We start from the raw sequence: 20,072 nt of genomic DNA, 5'->3' as shown, positions 1-20,072 counted from the left end.
GCCTGTAGGCGTTTTCATAGATCCTTTCCAAAACTTGAAAAGATCCATCTCCTCATGGCATAAGCTTGGACTTTCTTTGTTCGGGAAACCTCTCCTTCGTTGGTTAAAACCAAAACCAATCTCCTAGGTCAAACACTATCACAACAAATAATAGAAATACAAGTTCATGACACTTTTTAATATTAACAAATAATCTCTCCCAAATTTTCAAATTTCCACTAAGTAAAGCTTTCAATAATGCAGATAAAGTTCTATGCAACAAAAATATCTTTAAATAAGTATCTTTAAAATTCATGACCAGCAATGGTTTCTTACTCAAGATAGCTTTATTTACATCTCCAAAACTTAAATAAATATTTTTATTCTTTCTTTCTTTCCTTTCTTTCCCTTTTTCTCTCTCAGCCATAACACACTTTTCCTCACTCATGGGTTTCTTGCTATAGCTCTCGGGTGTCTCATTTTTTTCACTCCAATTTCGGCTTTCTCTTGGTTTTTCCACTCAATTTGGGTTTTAGAAAACTTACCTGGTTGGTCTTGCACGGCTTGGACTCTTTGGATGGGTGTTGTTGCCATGGGGGCCATACTAGTTCTTTCCTTGAGTTGTTCGACCATCCTCCTTTGTTGTATTTGAATTTGATCTTTGTACACCTCTTTAGGAGTTAATGCCTCCAGCTTGACCTTTTTACCTTTAAATCTAAAAACAATACTATTCTCTCTACCATAATGAATAGCATCTCTATCGAATTGCCATGGCCTACCCAACTAAATATGACCCACATGCATAGGAACTACATCATCCAATACAACATCCACATATGTATCAATGTTGAATTTTACTTTGGCTTGTTTATTTACTTTTATCTCACCAATATCATTAAGCCATTGTAATCTATATGGTTTTGGATGTTTAATAGTTGTTAAGCCGAATTTATCAACCACAATGTTACTAATTACATTTGCACAACTTCCACTATCTATAATCATACTACATATGTTACCTTGAATTTCGTATCGGGTGTGGAAGATGTTTTCTCTTTGAATTTGATCCTCGTCTTTGTATACAGTAAGAACCCTCCTTTTAACTAAGCTCAAGTCATCCCTTGAAGGTTGGAGTGTTTCGGGTTCATCATGCTCATCATCTCCGACTTCTCCATCTTCAATTTCAGTTTCAGCATCACTTTCTTCACTTTCGGATTCTAGTTCGCCATTACCTTTCAACACCATAATCCTCCTATTCGAGCATTGGCTAGCGATGTGTCTTTGTCCCTGTCACTTAAAACACACAATTTCATGAGTTTTAAAAGGCTTAGGATCAGATTTACCTTCACTTTTGTGTGCTTGGACAGATTCAGTTCTAGTCTCTCTCCTTGGCCAATTTAAACTTTCTTCTCCAACTTTCAGTTGTGTGTTGTTTTCATAGGTAAGATTGTTTCTCCAGCCACTTGGATTTGATCTTCCACTGTTGAAAACTCCTCCAAACCGTGAGCCTACACCCCTCCTCTTGAATTGATGCTCCAATTTAATAGCCACATGCAACATCTCCTCAAATTCCACATATTGTTGCAATTCTAATTGGTTGGCTATCTCACGATTCAAACCACCAAGGAATCTTGTCATGGTTGCCTCTCTATCTTCATTCATGCTCAACCTCATCATGAGCATCTCCATTTCCTTGTAATAATCCTCCACGGACCTACTTCCTTGAGATAGGGATTGAAATCCTTGATGCAGCAACCTATGATAATGTGATGGTATGAACCGCTTCCTCATGGCTCCTTTCATTTGTCGTCATGTAGTGATCAACTCATCACCAACTCTCATTCGGGTGTTTTGCTCATTGGTCCACCATTGGAGTGCATAATGACCAAACTCCATTGCTGCCAACTTCACCTTCTTGGCCTCCGAATAATTATGATAATCAAAAATCATCTTCATTCTCTCCTCCCATTCCAATTAAGCTTCCGGATCACTTTTTCCCATGAAAGGTGGAATGTTTACCTTGATGTTCCTAAGATCATCATCTTCATTCCTTGCTGGTCTCCCACAGATTGGCCTTTCTTGAGGTTCAAAAATTTCATCAACCCCTCCTCCAAGTCTTCTCAATGGTTACTTCCCCCGTATTCCTTGCTTGGTCACCCTCGGCCTCCTCGACCTCGACCGCGTCCTCCATGAGCATATAACCTTATATTTGGCACTCCTAAGGATGTTTATAACCTGTCCATCCTTTGATTTAAATGGTTAAATTGAGTATTCATCCGCCGTAGTTGCTCCAAGACAGCCCTCATGTCCGTTTTCTCACCACTCCCCGAAGCTCGGGAACTGCCATGGAATCCTACGGACTCTTCTTTATTAATTCTTAAAGGTGGATCTCCTCTTCTTACCCTTGAATCTGTCATGTTAGTATAAATAATGCAAAATAAAATAAATTCTCATAAAAATTCACTCCTTCACATGTTTCACTCAATCAAGGTCTCAACACTCGTGTTTTCACACTAGTTTCGGCTTTTATCCTCTTTTAAGCTCACACACTCTTGCCTTTTTCCATTCAATGAATTATCTCAAAGTTCTAATTAAAAAACCCACTAAACAGCAATTGGATCACAAGTATGCTCTAATTAAACTTATCAACAAAATAGTAGCAAAAAGAAAACAACACCGAACGAATAAACAAATCCTAGTTTTCGGCTTTTCTAGGCAAAGTAAGGCAAATCAATGAGAAAATTTTGGAATTTTTAAGAACTGGACCAGATGGTAAGAGATTAAGGATTCAAGAATAAAATCTAGGAAAAAGAATTTCAAACTTGAAATTTTTAAGAACTGGACCCGATGGTAAGAGATTAAGGATTCAAGAATAAAATCTAGGAAAAAGAATTTCAAACTCAAACAAGAATCAAATCGAACAAAAATATAGAATAATGTTGGTTGTTGTTCTCATAATTCTAGTTTTGTATCAATTCCTTTGTCCAATTTTAATCCAAATAATTTAAGCACCCAAAATCCAAATATCCAGCAGAAAAAATAATTCCCTTGAAAGTCCAAATATGTAACAAAGAGTCAACAATGCAGGAGTACAAAGAAATTTGCAGCAAACACCAAATTCAACAAACCGAAAAGTTTTTTTTTTTTTTTTATACTCAGCTTTTTCTTCCTTTTTTTTTCACTCATAAAAAGAAAAAAAAAACAACTGCAATAGCTAAGATCAACACTAAAAATTGCAATTCCACGCCAAAAATCCACCAAACCCATGGCCTCCAACAAAAACAAAAGTGCAGTTTTTTTTTTTAATATCTATTTGAATTTTCTTTTTCTTTTTCTTTTTTTTTTGAATATATGAATGCAAATATTGAAGCCTAAAACAGCAAAGAAAAATCAACAAAAACCAAATTAACAAGAAAATGATAAAAGACAACCAACAAACTAGGAAACAAAAATACGGTAGGACAAGGAAAACCTAATTTGACTAGGAATGAATTTTTTTTTCCTTTTTTCTTTTAAGATGCAGAACGTGTATGATGATAGAAGCAATCTTAACCTAATGCTAAAATTTCAGAATAACACAAAAACAAATAAAGCAAATAAAGATAGATCAAACCTAAACATAATTTGGCTCTCATACCGAATGACATGAATCTAAGACGACCTGCACCTAAACCCGTATGATATTAGTCCAGATCTAATTATGTTCAAATTCTAATGGTCACCTTGATCCTTAAACAACCTGTGATTAGAAATTTTGGTATATAATGAAGACACCACAATAGGTGATGGAAGGCCTATTGATAAGTCAAACTAAAACACTCATTCACTTATGGTGTTTTGGTTGTTCAAAAGAACAAAGAGAAATCAATCTCACAAATAATTTTCTGTATAAAATTCAATTATTAAAAAATAAGCCTTTAAATAGGCTAAAGTCACAAAATAAACCCTAAAAACAAAGGGAAAACCAGCCATACAAAGTAGTTTCCTATGGTGGCCAAAATTCTCACTCCTTTCCTAATCTAATTTGGATTAATTAATTCCTTTATTTTGAATTAGGAATTAATTAATTTACAATGAAAATAATAAATTTCCTAAAATTATTTGTCCAGCATATAAATAAATAAAAACCAAAAGGTAATGGTAATTTTCTAAAATAAAAAAGTAGAATCAAATTAGAAAACTAAAATACTAGCTTTTTCACTAAGTTGACTTTGACCATTCTTTGGCCACTTTGAGCTCCAAATCAGATTCATTATGCTTTTTAGGATGCCAAATAAGCTGATAATGAAGTCCCACATGTTTCCCTTGCTTGGAAGAAAGAGAAAAAGCCAACTCAGCACAATACAGTAAAGCTAGTACAAAATACAGCAAAATCTGGCAAATCTTGGACCCATGCGCACACCACCTGTTTGTTTACCTTTGGAGCTACCTTGACCTGATTTCATGACTTCTTATACATGTGAATTGAATCCATAAATATTTGGAACTATTTCATGCTGCCCGGACTCCTAAAAAGTAACAAAACCGCTACCCAGGCCCGTATCGGCTTCCACCACTTGTATGGTCAAAACAGATCTTGGATAATTGGGTTGGACAAGCCCTCTTGAGAGTGAATTACTCCCTGGATAAAGATAGCAATGTTTTCCCTAAACCTCTTAGCTTGAGCCCTAGTGATTGGCCCGGTCTTCATCCGAATCGGATTAGCATCCCAGCAGGTTGTTGATTGTGCATACTTGGGTTGAATCACATCATTAGTGATCAGTCCAGTCTTCATCCGTATCGGGTCAGCACCCCAGCAGATGGTCGGTTGTACGGGTTCAGACTAATTCGCATAATTTCCCTCCTCTTAAAATGGATTTGCCCCCAAATCAAAATCATCACCAACAGAAAAAAGAGATAAATCAGCAACATTAAATGTAGCACTAAAATTATACACATCGCCAAATAAAGTTTGTAAGCATTGTCATTTATCCACTCCAAAACTTGAAAAGGTCCATCGCCACGCAACATAAGCTTGGACTTCCTTTGCTTGGGAAACCTCTTATTTCTTAGGTGCAACCAAATCCAATCTCCTGGGTCAAACACTATCACAACAAGATCTAGAAATACATGCTCATTATGGCAAAAATTACACTTTTTAAAGTTAGCAACAAATATCTTCCTAAATTTCAAATTTCCACAAAGTAAAACTCTCAACAAGGTAGATAAAGTCCTATACAACAAAAACATTTTTAAATAAGCATCTTTATAATTCATGACCAGCAATGCTTTCTTACTCAAGATGGTTTTATTAACATCCCCAAAACTTAAATAAAAAATTTTATTTTTCCTTTCTTTTCTTTCTTTTCCTTTCTCACTCATGGTTTCATTAAATTTCGCATCACTCTCGGGCCTGTTAAAAATTTTCCACTCAACCTGGGTTTTAGAGGACTTACCTTGGACAACAAGCTTACCTATCGCTTCTTGAATGGATGGTGGAACCATTGGTGCCATACTAGCCTTCTCTTTGAGCCTCTCGGCTTCCCTTCTTTGTTGCATTTGTAGTTGGCCTCTAGAAGCCTCCTTTGGGGTCAATGGCTCCAGCTTGACCTTCGTACTTTTAAATCTAAAAACAATACAATTCTCTTGACCATAATGAGTAGCATCTTTACCAAATTTCCATGGTCTACCTAATAGAATATGTCCAGCATAAATAGGTACAACATCACACAAAACAACATCCACATAGTTATCTACGCTAAATTTTACTTTGGCTTGTTTATTCACTTTCCTCTCATCACTATCATTAAGCCATTGTAATCTATATGGTTCAAGATGTTTAATAGTTGTTAAGCCTAATTTATCAACCACAATGCTACTAATTATATTCGTACAACTTCCACTATCAATAATCATACTACAAATCTTACCTTGGATTTCACATCGGGTGTGGAAGATGTTTTCTCTTTAAACTTGGTCCTTATCCTTATATATAGCCAGCACTCTCCTAGAAACCAAGTTTAATTTAGCATTGGATGCATGCAAGGTTTCAGCTTCATCTTCAAAGTCCTCCTCCTCTTGCTCGGCTTCATCATCACTTTCCTCACTTTCCGATTCTAGCTCACCATTACCCTTTAACATCATGATTCTTCTATTCAAACATTGGCTAGTGATGTGTCCTTATCCCTGGCACTTAAAACAAATAATTTCTCTTGATCTTGAAGGTTTAGGATTGGATAGATTTGGCTTTTACATACTTCCTTGGCCGATTGGAGCTTTCTTCACCTAGCTTCGATTTTTGTCTTGCTTCAATGGTGGGATTGCTTCTCCAAGCACTTGGATTTGATCTTCCATGGTTAGAAACACCACCAAACAGTGAGCCTACACCCCTACTCTTGAATTGATGCTCTAATTTAATAGCCACATGCAACATCTCCTCCAATTCTATATATTGTTGCAATTCTAATTGATTGGCTATTTCACGATTCAAACCACTAAGAAACCTTGCCATGGTTGCTTCTCTATCTTCATTCATGCTTAACCTCATCATAAGCATCTCCATCTCCTTGTAATAATCCTCCACATACCTAGTTCTTTGAGATAAAGATTGAAATCTTTTATTCAGCAACCTGTGATAGTGTGATGGTATGAAGCACTTCCTCATGGCTCCTTTCATTTGTCGCGATGTAGTGATCAAGTCATCACCAACTCTCCTTTGGATGTTTTTCTCATTGGTCCACCATTGGAGTGCATTAATGACCAAATTCTATTGCTGCCAATTTCACCTTCTTAGCCTCCGAATAGTTGTAGCAATTGAAAATCATCTCCATATGCTCCTCCCATTCCAAATAAACCTCTAAGTCACTTTTCCCCACGAAAGGTGGTATGCTAACCTTGATGTTGCCAAGATCATCAGCTACCTCCTCTCTCTTATGCCTCCCATGGCCTAGCCTCTCTTGGACAGCAAGTGTTTCATCCCATCCTTCCTCGAAATCATCTCCGAAATTTTCCTCTTCAAGCTTCTCTCTAGGTCGTCCATGGCCTCCTCGATCTCGACCTCGACCTTCATGGAACTTTTGCCTCAAATTTGGTCCACCATAATATGTTTCTATTCTATCCATCCTTTGATTTATGTGGTCAAATTTAGCATTCATCCACTGCAATTGTTCCAAGACAGCCCTCATGTCCGTTTTTTCACCATTCCCCGTAGCTCGGGAATCACCATGGAATCGTACGGATTCTTCTTCATTAATTCTTAGTAGTGGATCTCCTCTCCTTGACCTTGAATCTGCCATGTTAGTATAAATAATGCAAAATAAAATATATTCTCACCAAAAATCACTCCCTCACATGTTTCATTCAATCAAGGTCTCGACACTCGTGTTTTCACACTAGTTTTGGCTTTTACCCTCTTTTAAGCTCATACACTCTTGCCTTTCTCCACTCAATGAATTATCTCAAAGTTATAATTAAGACACCCACAAAACAGCAATTAGATCACAAGTATGTTTAATTTAACTTATCAACAAAATAATAGCAAAAGCAAGCAATATCGAATGAATTGGTGAAATCTAGTTTTCGGCTTTTCTAAGCAAAATAAGGAAAATTAACAAGGAAAATTTCGGAATCAGTAAGAACTAGACCAGATGGTAAGAAATTAAGCATTTAAGAATAAAAGTTTAGAAAAAGAATTTCAAACATGAACAAGAATCAATTCGAACAAAATTAAAGAGTAGTGTTGATTGTTGTTCTTGTAATTCAAGTTTTGTATCAAATCCTTTAACTAATTTTAATCCAAAAAATTTAAGCACCCAAAATTCAAATATCCAGAAACTCCAAATATTGATTAAATAATCAACATAATAGCAGCTCCAAGAAATTTCCAGCAGCAAATTTCAACACCAAATTCAACAAATCGAAATTTTTGTTTTTATTCGGCTTTTTCTTCTTCTTCTTCTTTTTTTTTTTTTTTTTTTGTTTTTACTAACATAAGACAACTGCAGTAGCAAGAATGAACACCAAAATTATAATTCCAACACCAAATAATCACCAAACCCGTGACCTCCCAAACAAAATACAAATTGTGCATTTTTTTTTTTAATATTTGTTTGGCTTTTCTTTTTTTTTAATATATGAATGAAAATATTTAAGACTAAAACAGTAAATAAAAATCAACAAAAACCAAAATTAACAAGAACAATGATGAAAAACAATCAATAAACTAGGAAGCAAAAATACGGTAAAACTAAGAAATCCTAATTTAACTAGGAATGAATTTTTTTTTTAATTTTTTTAAAGATGCAGAGCGTGTATAATGATAGAAGCAACCTTAACCTAATGCTAAAATTGGATATTAACACAAAAACAAAGAAAGCAAATAAAGATAGATTAAACCTGAACAAAATTTGGCTCTGCTACCAAATGATATGAACCTAGGACGACCTGCGCCTAACCCTGTATTATATTAATCCGGATCAAATTATGTTCAAGTTCTAATGGTCACCTCAACCCCTAACCAATCTATGATTAGAAACCTTGGTATATCGAAAATGCCATAATAGGTGATAGATTTCCTTCTGATAAGTCAAACTAAAACACTCACTCACTCACTAATGGTATATCGAAAATGCCATAATAGGTGATGGATTTCCTACTGATAAGTCAATCTCACAAATAATTTTCTATATAAAATTCAAGCTTTATTATTATTGAGAAATAAACCTTTAAATAGGCTACAAAGTCACAAATAAAGCCCTAAAAATCTAGGCCAAAAACCGCCCAACATTAGGAAACATCATGATGGCCAAATTTCACTACTTTCCTAAGTCTAATTTCTAATCAATTAATTCCTTTATTTTGGAATTAGGAATTAATAATTTACAATTAAAATAATAAAATATTAACTTTCCTAAATCACTTTGTCCAGTAAATAAATAAATAAAAACCAAAAGTAAAGGTAATTTCCTAAAACAAAAAGTAGAAATCAAATTAGGAAACTAAAATACTAGCTTTTTGATTAAGTTGACTTTGACCAATTTTTGACCAATTTGAGCTCCAAATCAGCTTCTATATGCTTTTTAGGATGCCAAATAAGATTATTATGGAGTCCCACACGTTGCCCTTGCTTGGAGGAAAGAGACAAAGCCAACTCAGCAAAATACAATAAAGCCAGCAGAAAATACAGCAAAACCCGGCCAATTTCTCTCTCATGCACACATTACTTAAATTACCAGATTAGCTTCGGCTTTTACCAGTTCCCATGACTTCTTAGTGATATCAAGTGAATTCAAGAAGATTTGACCCCATTTCCCACTGCCCGGAATCCATAAATGCACCAAAACCATTATCCAGGTCTGTATCAGCTTTTACCAATTATATGCTCAAAATAGACCTTGTATCTTCGAGTATGGACAAGCCTTCTTGAGAATGAATTACTCCCTAGATAAAGGCAATAAATTTTTTTCTAAACCTCTTAGCTTGAGCCTTAGTGATCGGCTCGGTCGTCATTCGTATTGGGTCAGCACCCCAGCGGGTTATCGGTTGTGGGGGTTCGGGCGGATTCGCATCAATAGGTTATCCATAATATCCATAATATCCATATTCTCCAGGTTTAGCTGAGCCTTCAATGAATCTTTTGTTTTTCCCTCGATGTTCATAATGGTTCCCAAAGCACTTTCACAAACATTTTTTTTTTTTATGAGCATGACATCTAGATTGTGCCAAAGTTGTAAATCTTTCCAATATGGTAGATCAAAGAAAATACTCTTTTTTTTTTTTCAATTCATATTGGATGATACCCACTTCGTCTTATCTGACCTTGTACTTGTTTTACCAAATATTGACTATGATATTCCATTCAATTGATTTAGAACATCTTCTCCAGATAGTAACTTGGGGGGTAATCTATGCTTCGGAAAACCAAAATGTTTATTCTTGCACCATTTTAGTCAAGGGGTAAGAAGTGATGGTGTCCAATGTAACAAGTCTTATTCTCATATTTCAATGAATGGAATGATGCATCTATGTTACAAATAGGACATGCTAATTTTCCTTTCGTAGACTAGTCAAATAGCATTCCATACGTTGGAAAATCACTAATAATCCATGGTATGGCAGCAAGTAATTGGAACAGTTGGTTCAATGATGCATCATATGTTTTTACACCATGATCCCACAATTAATTTAACTCATCAACCAATGGTTACATATAAACATCAATGTCATTAGTTAGACTCTTTTAACCAGGAATCAACAAAGTCAACATAAGGAATGGGTCCTTCATATACAGCCAAGGTAGTAAGTTGTATGGAACAGTAAAAATATGCCATAAGCTGTAAGAACTACTCATGTTGTTTAAAGGATTGAATCCATCAGTTGTCATTCCAAGGTGTATATTTCTTGGATCACTAGCAAACAAAGGATGTTGCTGGTAAAAAGTGCTTGCATGCTGCTAAGTCAGCTAGGTGCCTTAATATCCCATCTTTGACACGCTTATCTATATGCCACCTCATATCTTCAGTGGTCTTGGATAAAATAAACAACCTTTGCAACCTCGGTGTTAGGGGGAACAAATGCAAAACCTTTTTTGGAACTCAGGTTTTCCCATCGGTACACATTTATACCTAGGTGCATTGCAGGTTGGACAATAATCTAGATACTCAATGTCCTTCCTAAATAGTGCACAATCATTGTTGGATGCATCAATCTTTTCATACTTGAGACCCAAATCATGAATCACTTGCTTAGCCTTGTAGTAATTTTCAAGGACATGGGAATTTGGAGGAAGTATAGTCTGGAGAAATTCAAGTAGATGGTTAAATGACTTATTAGTCCATTTATTGACAATCTTCAAATGCTACAGCTTAATCATAAAGGATAGCTTGGATACCTTACACCCTATATACAATAGTTGGGCCTCACATGCAAAGAGTTTGGCAAACCCATTTAATGCCATGGAAACCTTTCCATATGGCGTATTGGATGTGGATGGAGCTACCCAAGCATTAAATAATGATGCATTGTTCAACTTTTACAACACATCCCAAGTTTCGTCTCCAATGAAATTGATGTCATCATCACCCATATTATTAATGGCATCGCTGTTTGGTTCAGGAGCAACAACTGCAAACACGTCTCCATGATATACCCATGGGTTGTATACTTTGACTATGCCATGGATGACCGTGTGGTTAAGGACTTAATTTGTTATAAGCCAACAATAATTATTGCACTTATAGCATGGGCAACGGATTGTATATCTAGTGTCTATGTGAGAAATGGCAAACTTTAAGAACTCAGCGATTCCATTGGCATATTCAAATAGCAATTGATTTCATAATTGCATCCAGCTTTTATCCATCTATCAATAGATTGCAACAACGTTTATTAAACATTAATGTATATATGGAAATGAAGGTCAAAGGCCCAAAGGGAATAACAACAATGGAATAGAAAGACAAGGCATATGTAAATGCAAGGTATGAAGGTGGAACGAAAATAAAGAGTAACTCTATAATTTTTTGATTGATTAAAGCAAATGCATATTCTATCCACATAAACAGTAACAAAAAGTATGCTCCAAAGTATAGAGCTAAAGTATGCAGGTACTAACTTAACTATACAAACTTTTTAGTACTGTTTATAACATCCAACAGCCTATGCATATGAGGTATGCGAACTATATATGTTTGGTACTATTGACTTTCCAATAAACAACTGGACTATGAAACCTACATTTGAATGGGTGCATAAAGTTTACAATGTTCCATAACATGATGCATGGGTTTGTTGACTTAGCAAGGTAAAGTGGAAATGCCAAACCACAAACAATCCAACATGTGAAAACGAAAGAACCCAAATAAATCTCGTGAGTATACATGTGTAACAATAAAACATGGTTAAAAACATTGCCGGGTTCAAATATTATAATGGAATATCACACAAGACCATTACAATAGCTCAAACATTACATTGTATAAATAAGTGGTTACCATGATAAAGTGAAAGAGGATGAACGAAGAGGGTTAGATGTATAAGTTGCAACTAATATTTTAAGTTCAACTTGCAAATGAAAGCACCATTCATATTTGTTGCACCTTTTGCCCTATGAACCTTTGTGTTACCTGTCCACCCAAACTTAGCTTCCATTTAACCTTTAGCAAAGACATAAAACGTTTACAATAAGTAATGCCAAATTTTTCTTAACACGTAGAGAGCAGGAAATACAATATTGGAAATAACACATTCTACATTTAACGTAAACAAATGTAGCATATACGTTAAACAACTTAATGGTCCATGGAAAAGATGGAATATGTTGATATTCTAAGTGGATACATTGACATAATTTGTAGATTATGCATATAGATAAATAAATGTCCTATAGACTTTAACCAATGTGTATGGATTGATTACGTTCAAATTTCTATTTGTCCATGGTTGTAAAGGTGTTATGCCGTTGGTAGATTGCAATAGCTACTATTTATAAGAATGTCTTATTATACACCATGCATCATCACATATTAAGCAGGCATATCATAAATAAACGGAATCGTTAATTCTATCGAGCTGTAACATTCTGTACAATTGATTTAACAAATGATAAGATTAGGTATTAAGTTTTCAATGCACTAAATCAAATCATACTATATTTGGTCAGTAAGGTTATTGACGAAAGTTTTGCAATACACAGATTGACATGTTTGAAGAAACACGGAGCATGACAAGACAAGATGGAAAGGAAAAGGAAAGACAACAGGGAATAAGTTTACAAAAATGGGTCAATAGCAGTAACACAGTGACATCAATAGACACAAATAACCCAAACAATAGGGAACATAAAGAATCTAGATACATTGTACGTTGAAACCTTTTATTTAAAAACCACCACTATTAATTGTTATGAAAACACTAAATAGAAAGTTGAAACATAGTGTTTGAAATTTTAAAAAGATATACTATTATTTCCATGACATATATAATGTTCATTACATACAAATAAAATCCATAGTCTTTGACATCGAGTTAATTGGTTTGAAAATATTAAAGAACATATCATGAAAACTCAAACTTATGCTAAACATTTACAAACAATTGTATCCTTGTATCCAGTTTATGAACCACCAAAATGAAGCTAAAACAATGATGAAATTGGAGCTACACATTTCCAAGGACAATCTAAATACATAGATAAAGTTATAGAAAGGGATTAAATACTAATATCGTATAACGGTCTAGAACATTTTGGTAAGCAATAGAAAGGATCAAGGACTAAAAATTGTCTTGAAATAATTAGCCAGTAAGTTGAAATATGTAGGTGTAACATAATGTTACAATTGGATGGTTATATAAGAATGAAAATTAGCCACATGCTAAGGCGATTAAAACACACAACAGACTATATATTTCAAAATCGCCATCCTACAACAGGCTATCTATACAGAGCATAATGTAAGCTATAAAGAGAGTGGAAAGTATCTGATATATGACTTCCTAAACTAGTCTATATTTTCCTACTTTGAACCAATTCCATTGCGCTATTCCTATGTGGAATGTGTAACTTGATTTGCCCTCACCCATTACCCATTCATAAAGGCACGTTAGTCCTAACAATCCCAATAACCCAATAGCTTTCACTTTTCACTATGCATGCCGAAAATTGTAATTCATAAAAATCAATTAACCTAACAATTTGTTAGCTTCTACAAAGGATAAACACACATGCAGCGCGGTGTACATGGCACATTTACATGTTTAGGTCCAATAACGAATACACTTGAGAAGTATAAGTATTTGGAATGAGGTAGTTACCTTATTTACATGCCACCCATATTTTCATAGAAATGTCCATGAATATACTCTTCCATATTGGCCACCTAAATGTGATATTCATTTGTCAATTAAAGAAGCAATATATTCGTTCTAGCAGAGAAGTTACAATCTGCCTTCAAATGATGCTCTGTACGGTATTGGCCATATAAATATTCATAGTGATAGTAATTCCAATCACATACTACCAAAAAATGGAAGCTAAACACAGAATGATTGAGAGATCAAAAGACCCACCTCTTATTCGAACAATGCCAATGGCTGGAAGAACTAGCTCCACACTTCCCACAGGCCCAATTATGGGAGTTACACTTCCCCTTCAATAATAGTGGGGAAAAAGTGAAGAAAAACATTTTTGGGATGATTTAAAATGAACAGGTAACCATGGTGGAGATCTTAAGAGTGGGTGAAATGGAATGATGGGGGTGAATGCCGAAGTGAATAATTCATATGGATGCTGGTAGTGGATGCTGAAGGAAATGAGCTGCAGTGTATTCATAAGACTTAGAAAAAAATTTTACATTTCGATAGAAGAGAGCCCCCAAACAATGTCGTATAGGAATAACAACGAAAATTATTAAAACAAAACTGTTACTATTCATGTTTAACCAGTCAACATGGTCTATTATGTGACAACATATAAACTTTGTCACAATTACATTGTAGAACATGGCATGCCCATGTCACAGATTGATGGGGCAATTGGAATTGGACATACATGAACGACATCTTTTAAACCTTAAATGAAATTGTTACAATATTAAATGTCACTATTGGCTATTGGTCAGACAACCTGGTCCTTTTTAGAGACCCCATGTAATATGTTGTCACAATAGCATGCGAATATTTGGGGTATAAATTGGTGCGAAGAAATTTTAGAGGTATTAATGATAAAAATCATGTGACAACACAAAAAATGTCACAGAATCTATGAAATTGTGTCAAATAAATTTTTTTTGTCAATAAAAAGGTGTGCTATTGTGACAATACTCAGATTATCAAAATCATTGTCACAGTTTCTAGGCATTTTGTGACAATTTTTGGGGTGACATAAAGAAAATTGTAATTGTTGCTCGTTTTTCTTTTGTAGTGTGGTTTAATAGACAAGCAAAAGAATACATACTTTTGAAAAAATAAATAATTTCAATAATTTTTTTTCTCTTTTACAACAACATAAAAAAATGTATATAGAAATATTTTTATTTTATTTTTTAATTATTAGCTATTTTTTTAAATATATTAAACTATTATTATCTTGCTAATAGTTATATTTTTATCTTATATATATATATATATATGCATAATACATATATTTTTATCCCATATTTTTTAATTTATAACGTATTATATGCATGCATACTAAATTTATAAACCTTTTGTTTATATATTTTTAACCTAATTTTTTTTCCATATTTTCAAAAAAATAAAATAATTTATACGTGTGTGTATATATATATATATATATTGTTTATCTATTTTTATTATTCTGCATTTAACTAACTACGCAAGAAATTAACCCGGCCAAGACAAGGACAACAATCCATGTGAATCACGCTAACTCTAAGATAGCGTGAATCGCAACTTGACTATTGACAGGCGAAGGTCGAGATGAAGGGCACTGACAGGGCATGTGAGTTTTGGTCTTGGACTCTAGTTCGGTACTATATTGATCATGTGGTTAATATTTATTATTAAAACAAGTGGGATGGATGTCTTATCTTTTAGAACAATCCAGATCAAGCTGATGCCAGAGTCTACCTCACAAAATAGGGGAAAGAAACAAAAAGAAAAGGGATAGACGTCTTTAGAATTTTTCCATCTTTTCGGAATGACGTCTTTAGTAAATATTAAAGAGTTGTTATTATTATATATTAGAACCGTTTGTAGTCACAATAATGATAATAAAAGTTTGGTGACTATTATATTTTTCTTCGGAAAAAAAGAATAAAAGAAAAGACAAGAAAAGCTTATTCTTAGTTATTTTTTAGTTTTATTCTTAATTATTGTACTACGCATTAGGGGAACTAGCATCCAATCATCACCTTACACGTACGTGTCTACAATGAAACTAGACAATGATCTTTGGTACTCAATTGGACGTTGACTAAATTACTGAATCGACAATCCCAGTAAGAGCAATGCTTCTTCTTGTCACATCGTCCACGAAAGCCTGAATATTCCGGTCAGATGAGCCTCCCTCGGCCACAGATGCCTCGGCTTTCTCTTTCAACTTCAACACGTTGCGCTTCATTTCATCCGACTTAGGCCCAACCGCCTCCAATAAGCACTTCTCCACCTCTTCTCGGCCAATCAACATGTTTTCTGCATCTCCTCTGCAAAGTCTCAGCCCCACCTTGAACTCGTCCACCAAAAACTTTGCGTTGGTAACTTGGTCACCCCACTGTGGGAAAGCTACCACCGGAATTCCAGAAGCTATTACTTCCATGGTCGAGTTCCAACCACAGTGAGACACGAAACAAGCGACCGATGGATGTGCCAGAACTTTCTCTTGTGGACTCCATTTCACAACTTTGCCTCTATCCCCAGCTTTCTCCAAAAACCCTTCTTGGAAAACAAAAAACTCCTCGTCCGAATCCTTGTTGAATATCGGCCGTGGTGGTCTTATCACCCACAAGAATGAAACACCAGAGTTCAAAAGCCCGTAAGCAATCTCATCAGCCTGTTCCTTCTTCAAACAAACCACACTGCCGAACGAGATGTAGACCACCGACGCTGGTGGCTTCGAGTCAAGCCACTCAAGGCAGTCAGCAGCGGCCTCCATCATGTCTCCGCGAACGTTTGATTCGGCCGCTTCTTTGGTGTTCTTGAACAGAGGACCGACCGTCTTGATGGGACAGAGATTGGACATGTACTCGATGATATCATGCTCGAGTTCTTGGAACGTGTCCATCAATACGCAGAAGGGTTTATCTAAATTCTTGTACTGACCAAGTATGGCCGTCCTTAAGAATGGATATGGAGTGGTAGGGTGCAAGAAGCTAGGAACCTCGTCGTACTTCAAAATTGGCATGCATGGAAGCTGAACATCGATGAAAGGTTCAGTCTCCGATGGGAAAGGGACTAAGCCATGGAAGTAATGGTAATAGGAGCTAAAGCAGGCACAGGATTGCACCCAAAGCAATGCCGAAGGGATTCCAAGGATCTCGGCCATGTCCGAGACCCAAGGAATGAAAGGGTTGTTGATGAGACAAGAAACGGGTCGGCCTTGTTCGGCGTGTTTGTTGATGATGCGAGAAAGCATTTCTTTTCCTACTAACTCGAGCTGGACTAAATATGCATCCAAATCAGAGCGTCTCGGGTCATCATCTTCCCAACCGTCATCGAAGAATTCAAAGCGAATGAAGCCGTCGCCGACAGGAGAAAGCTCATCGGTAATGCGATTGGCTTTTTGCATCTGTTTGCCGACGCTTTGGGTTGTAGAAAAGGTTACGAGCAATCCTTTGGAGGCCAAACGTTTGCCTAGTCTTAGAAGGGGGTTCACATGGCCCTGGCCTGGGAAAGAGACCAGAAAAACATGGGCAAGAGGTTCAGATTCCATGGTTAATTTCTCTACACTTACTGAAGACGAGTAGAGATGGATATAGACAAAGCCTTAGATGATTGATTCAAGGAAATCTTTGAGTTAGCGGTCCGAAATTGAAAATAAGAAAGAATACTAATAATATATTACACCTACCAATAAAAAAATATTAAGACTTATATATATATAATGTGTTTTTTTGTTTAAGGGTGAAAAAAAGTTACTATTTAGGCTGATAATTATGTTCCACCCAAAAACGTTGTTATTTTTTATGAAGGTAGATAACTATGTGCTAATTGAAAATTGGATAATGAGTTCATCTGACGTGAGAGTATTAGCTAAGGAGAGCCCGTGGGTTGCGTCATTCTTTCCTGCTCAGATACACTGGCGGATCTAGAAAAAGATTTCAGAGGTCCACTATATATTAACCTATAAATTATTTTTTATAAATAGCTTAAATTATTATCTTTAATACTAACACATAAACAATTGTTAATAAATAAAAGAAATACTGTTTGAGCAAAATAAAATTATAGAATTAACAAAATCTTAAAAAAAAAAAAAAGAAATGAACAAATAAAATCAACAAAAGATAACTTCAAAACACTTAAATAATAAATTAATTATTAAATATATTAACTAAATTGAAACTAACCCTTCAAATTAAATAATATGAATAAACAGAAGAAAATAAACTTTGAAATTAACCCATCAAACTAAATAATATGAATAAACAGAAGAAAATAAACTAACTTTTTTGTGGGAAATAATGTAATCAAATGGAACTTAACACAACCTTTTTTGAGTAAAAATTAAAATGAGAGGGGGCACTAATGATGTTGTAAGAAAGAAAAGTAGAAGATATAAAAAAATTTTAAAAGAAGAAATAAATTGAGTGGGGTCACCTGCCCCTGGTCACATGTGAAAACACGGTGCTTATATACATATTTAGAGAAAAAATGAATGAAAATTTAATTTCCAAAATTCTAGTAATTGGTTTATTATTATTATTAAAAAACAAATGCCGTACATTAAAAATTAAGAAAGATGCAACATAACAACATCCTTTGGCCCCTGCTCGGTCAATATTCCAGAGGTTATTAATGTATTTCACATTCAACATCAAACCTTGCTAATTAATGCTTAATATACCCACTCATTATCGTATCACCGCGTCCATTGCCCAAATAATACGGTTGTAAACAGACTCAGTTGTTGATTTCACCATCATCATCATCATCGTCATCATAATAATAATGATAAAAGACAATAGTTTAATATGGATCCAATTTTAGCTCGTTTGAATTTATCTCCTAAAAAATGAGTTAATCTTGAAGAATAAATGAAATCCATATATATTATATGCAAATCTATTTTCAATAGTTTGTAAGGAGCTCAAATTTGTATTTATTTAGATATATAAATATTATATTATTAATTTAATCATGTAAAATATTTGTTGTAGAGTTTCACATGTTAATAAAAAAAAAATAAAAAAAGCCTATATAATTGCATATATGTATTGAAAAATTAATGTTGAACATCATTTTCAACATTAAAATTTTTCTAGTGTTTTTAAATTATTTTTTAAAATTTAACAAATGACAACATCAAAATCGTCAATATATATTATATAATCTTTCAAAGTTTTATATTAACTACTGCACGTATAATTAAAAAAATATATAAACATACCAATAATTTTTCTATGAAAATCTCATGATGGTTTTAACTTTAGTACCTTTACCATTAACATTCAAATTGCTTTTAAGATTTGAGATTTATAAATGTAATAGCGGATTCTAAGAATTTTATAAAATATTAAAATAAACTCATATAAATTACAAATATATATTAAAACCTTCATAGCTATCAATGCTTGATAAAAAAAAAACCATGATTCGTTCCAATAATACATTCCAATTTTGAATTTTTGAGTAGTTTGACAAAGATTGATGAACTTTGACGGCCTGTTAATATTTAAGCAGAATCAAATTTGACTTTTTCAAATAAAAAATTTGGCTATGACTCTTATATTAATACGTAGAGCTTGTCAATATAAATTTGTAGACATGTGAACGCAAAAATCAAAACTTCAATCTGAAAGCCATGGTCAAAACAAATTATTGACGTTTTTATAATTACAAGCTGCAAAAATTAGGTTAAATTAGGTTATCTTCTTCCTCTTCCTATCCAAAAATAGCAATCGCCTTAGCTTTCTCTCTTTTAAGCTTTTTCTCTTTGAAAACTCACATTCTTTCAAACTTCTTTCTACCATATTTCTCTCATTTGGTGTCTAATAAATTATTCGTTTAAACCATTGGAAAGCTTTTGTGGCAAGGAACATCTTTGGCACGAACATCTCATCAAAACCTAGATCTGGCCAAAATATCACTGGATCTGGTCATAATCTCATTGGAACTTTATAGATTTTATTTTCTGATCTCCATAATCTAGATACTTTTGGCAATGGAAAAATGTACTTTCCATATAGTTTTGACCTTCTAAGTTCATTTTTGGCATCTTTGAAGATGAAAAGTATTTTCATTTTTCTTAATAATAAAATAAAGTTTCAATAACGCTTTATCTTTTATATTCCAGTAATCTACATTCACCATTAGTTCTATTTAAAAGAATATACGATGGTAATGGAGGTTATCCTATAATGGATCATATTTAAGCTAAAATATGTAAGTAAACTTTTATTTATGAAAATGGTTTTGAGAATTATATGCTTAATTATATA

At 34.2% G+C, this 20,072-nt stretch overlaps 1 protein-coding gene across 1 annotated transcript; it reads right to left on the bottom strand.

Moving 5' to 3' along the window:
- Positions 1-15,621: 15,621 nt before the first annotated feature.
- Positions 15,622-17,534, bottom strand: LOC107427004 (gallate 1-beta-glucosyltransferase 84A24). The gene has a single exon (XM_016037337.4). It carries the CDS (start codon positions 17,342-17,344, stop codon positions 15,890-15,892), a length of 1,455 nt encoding a protein of 484 aa, XP_015892823.1. The 5' UTR covers positions 17,345-17,534; the 3' UTR covers positions 15,622-15,889.
- Positions 17,535-20,072: the final 2,538 nt, after the last annotated feature.

This window comes from Ziziphus jujuba, chromosome 9, assembly GCF_031755915.1.
Source record: "Ziziphus jujuba cultivar Dongzao chromosome 9, ASM3175591v1".
Classification (NCBI taxonomy): Eukaryota; Viridiplantae; Streptophyta; class Magnoliopsida; order Rosales; family Rhamnaceae; genus Ziziphus; species Ziziphus jujuba.
This window is presented reverse-complemented; position numbering and strand designations above follow the sequence as displayed.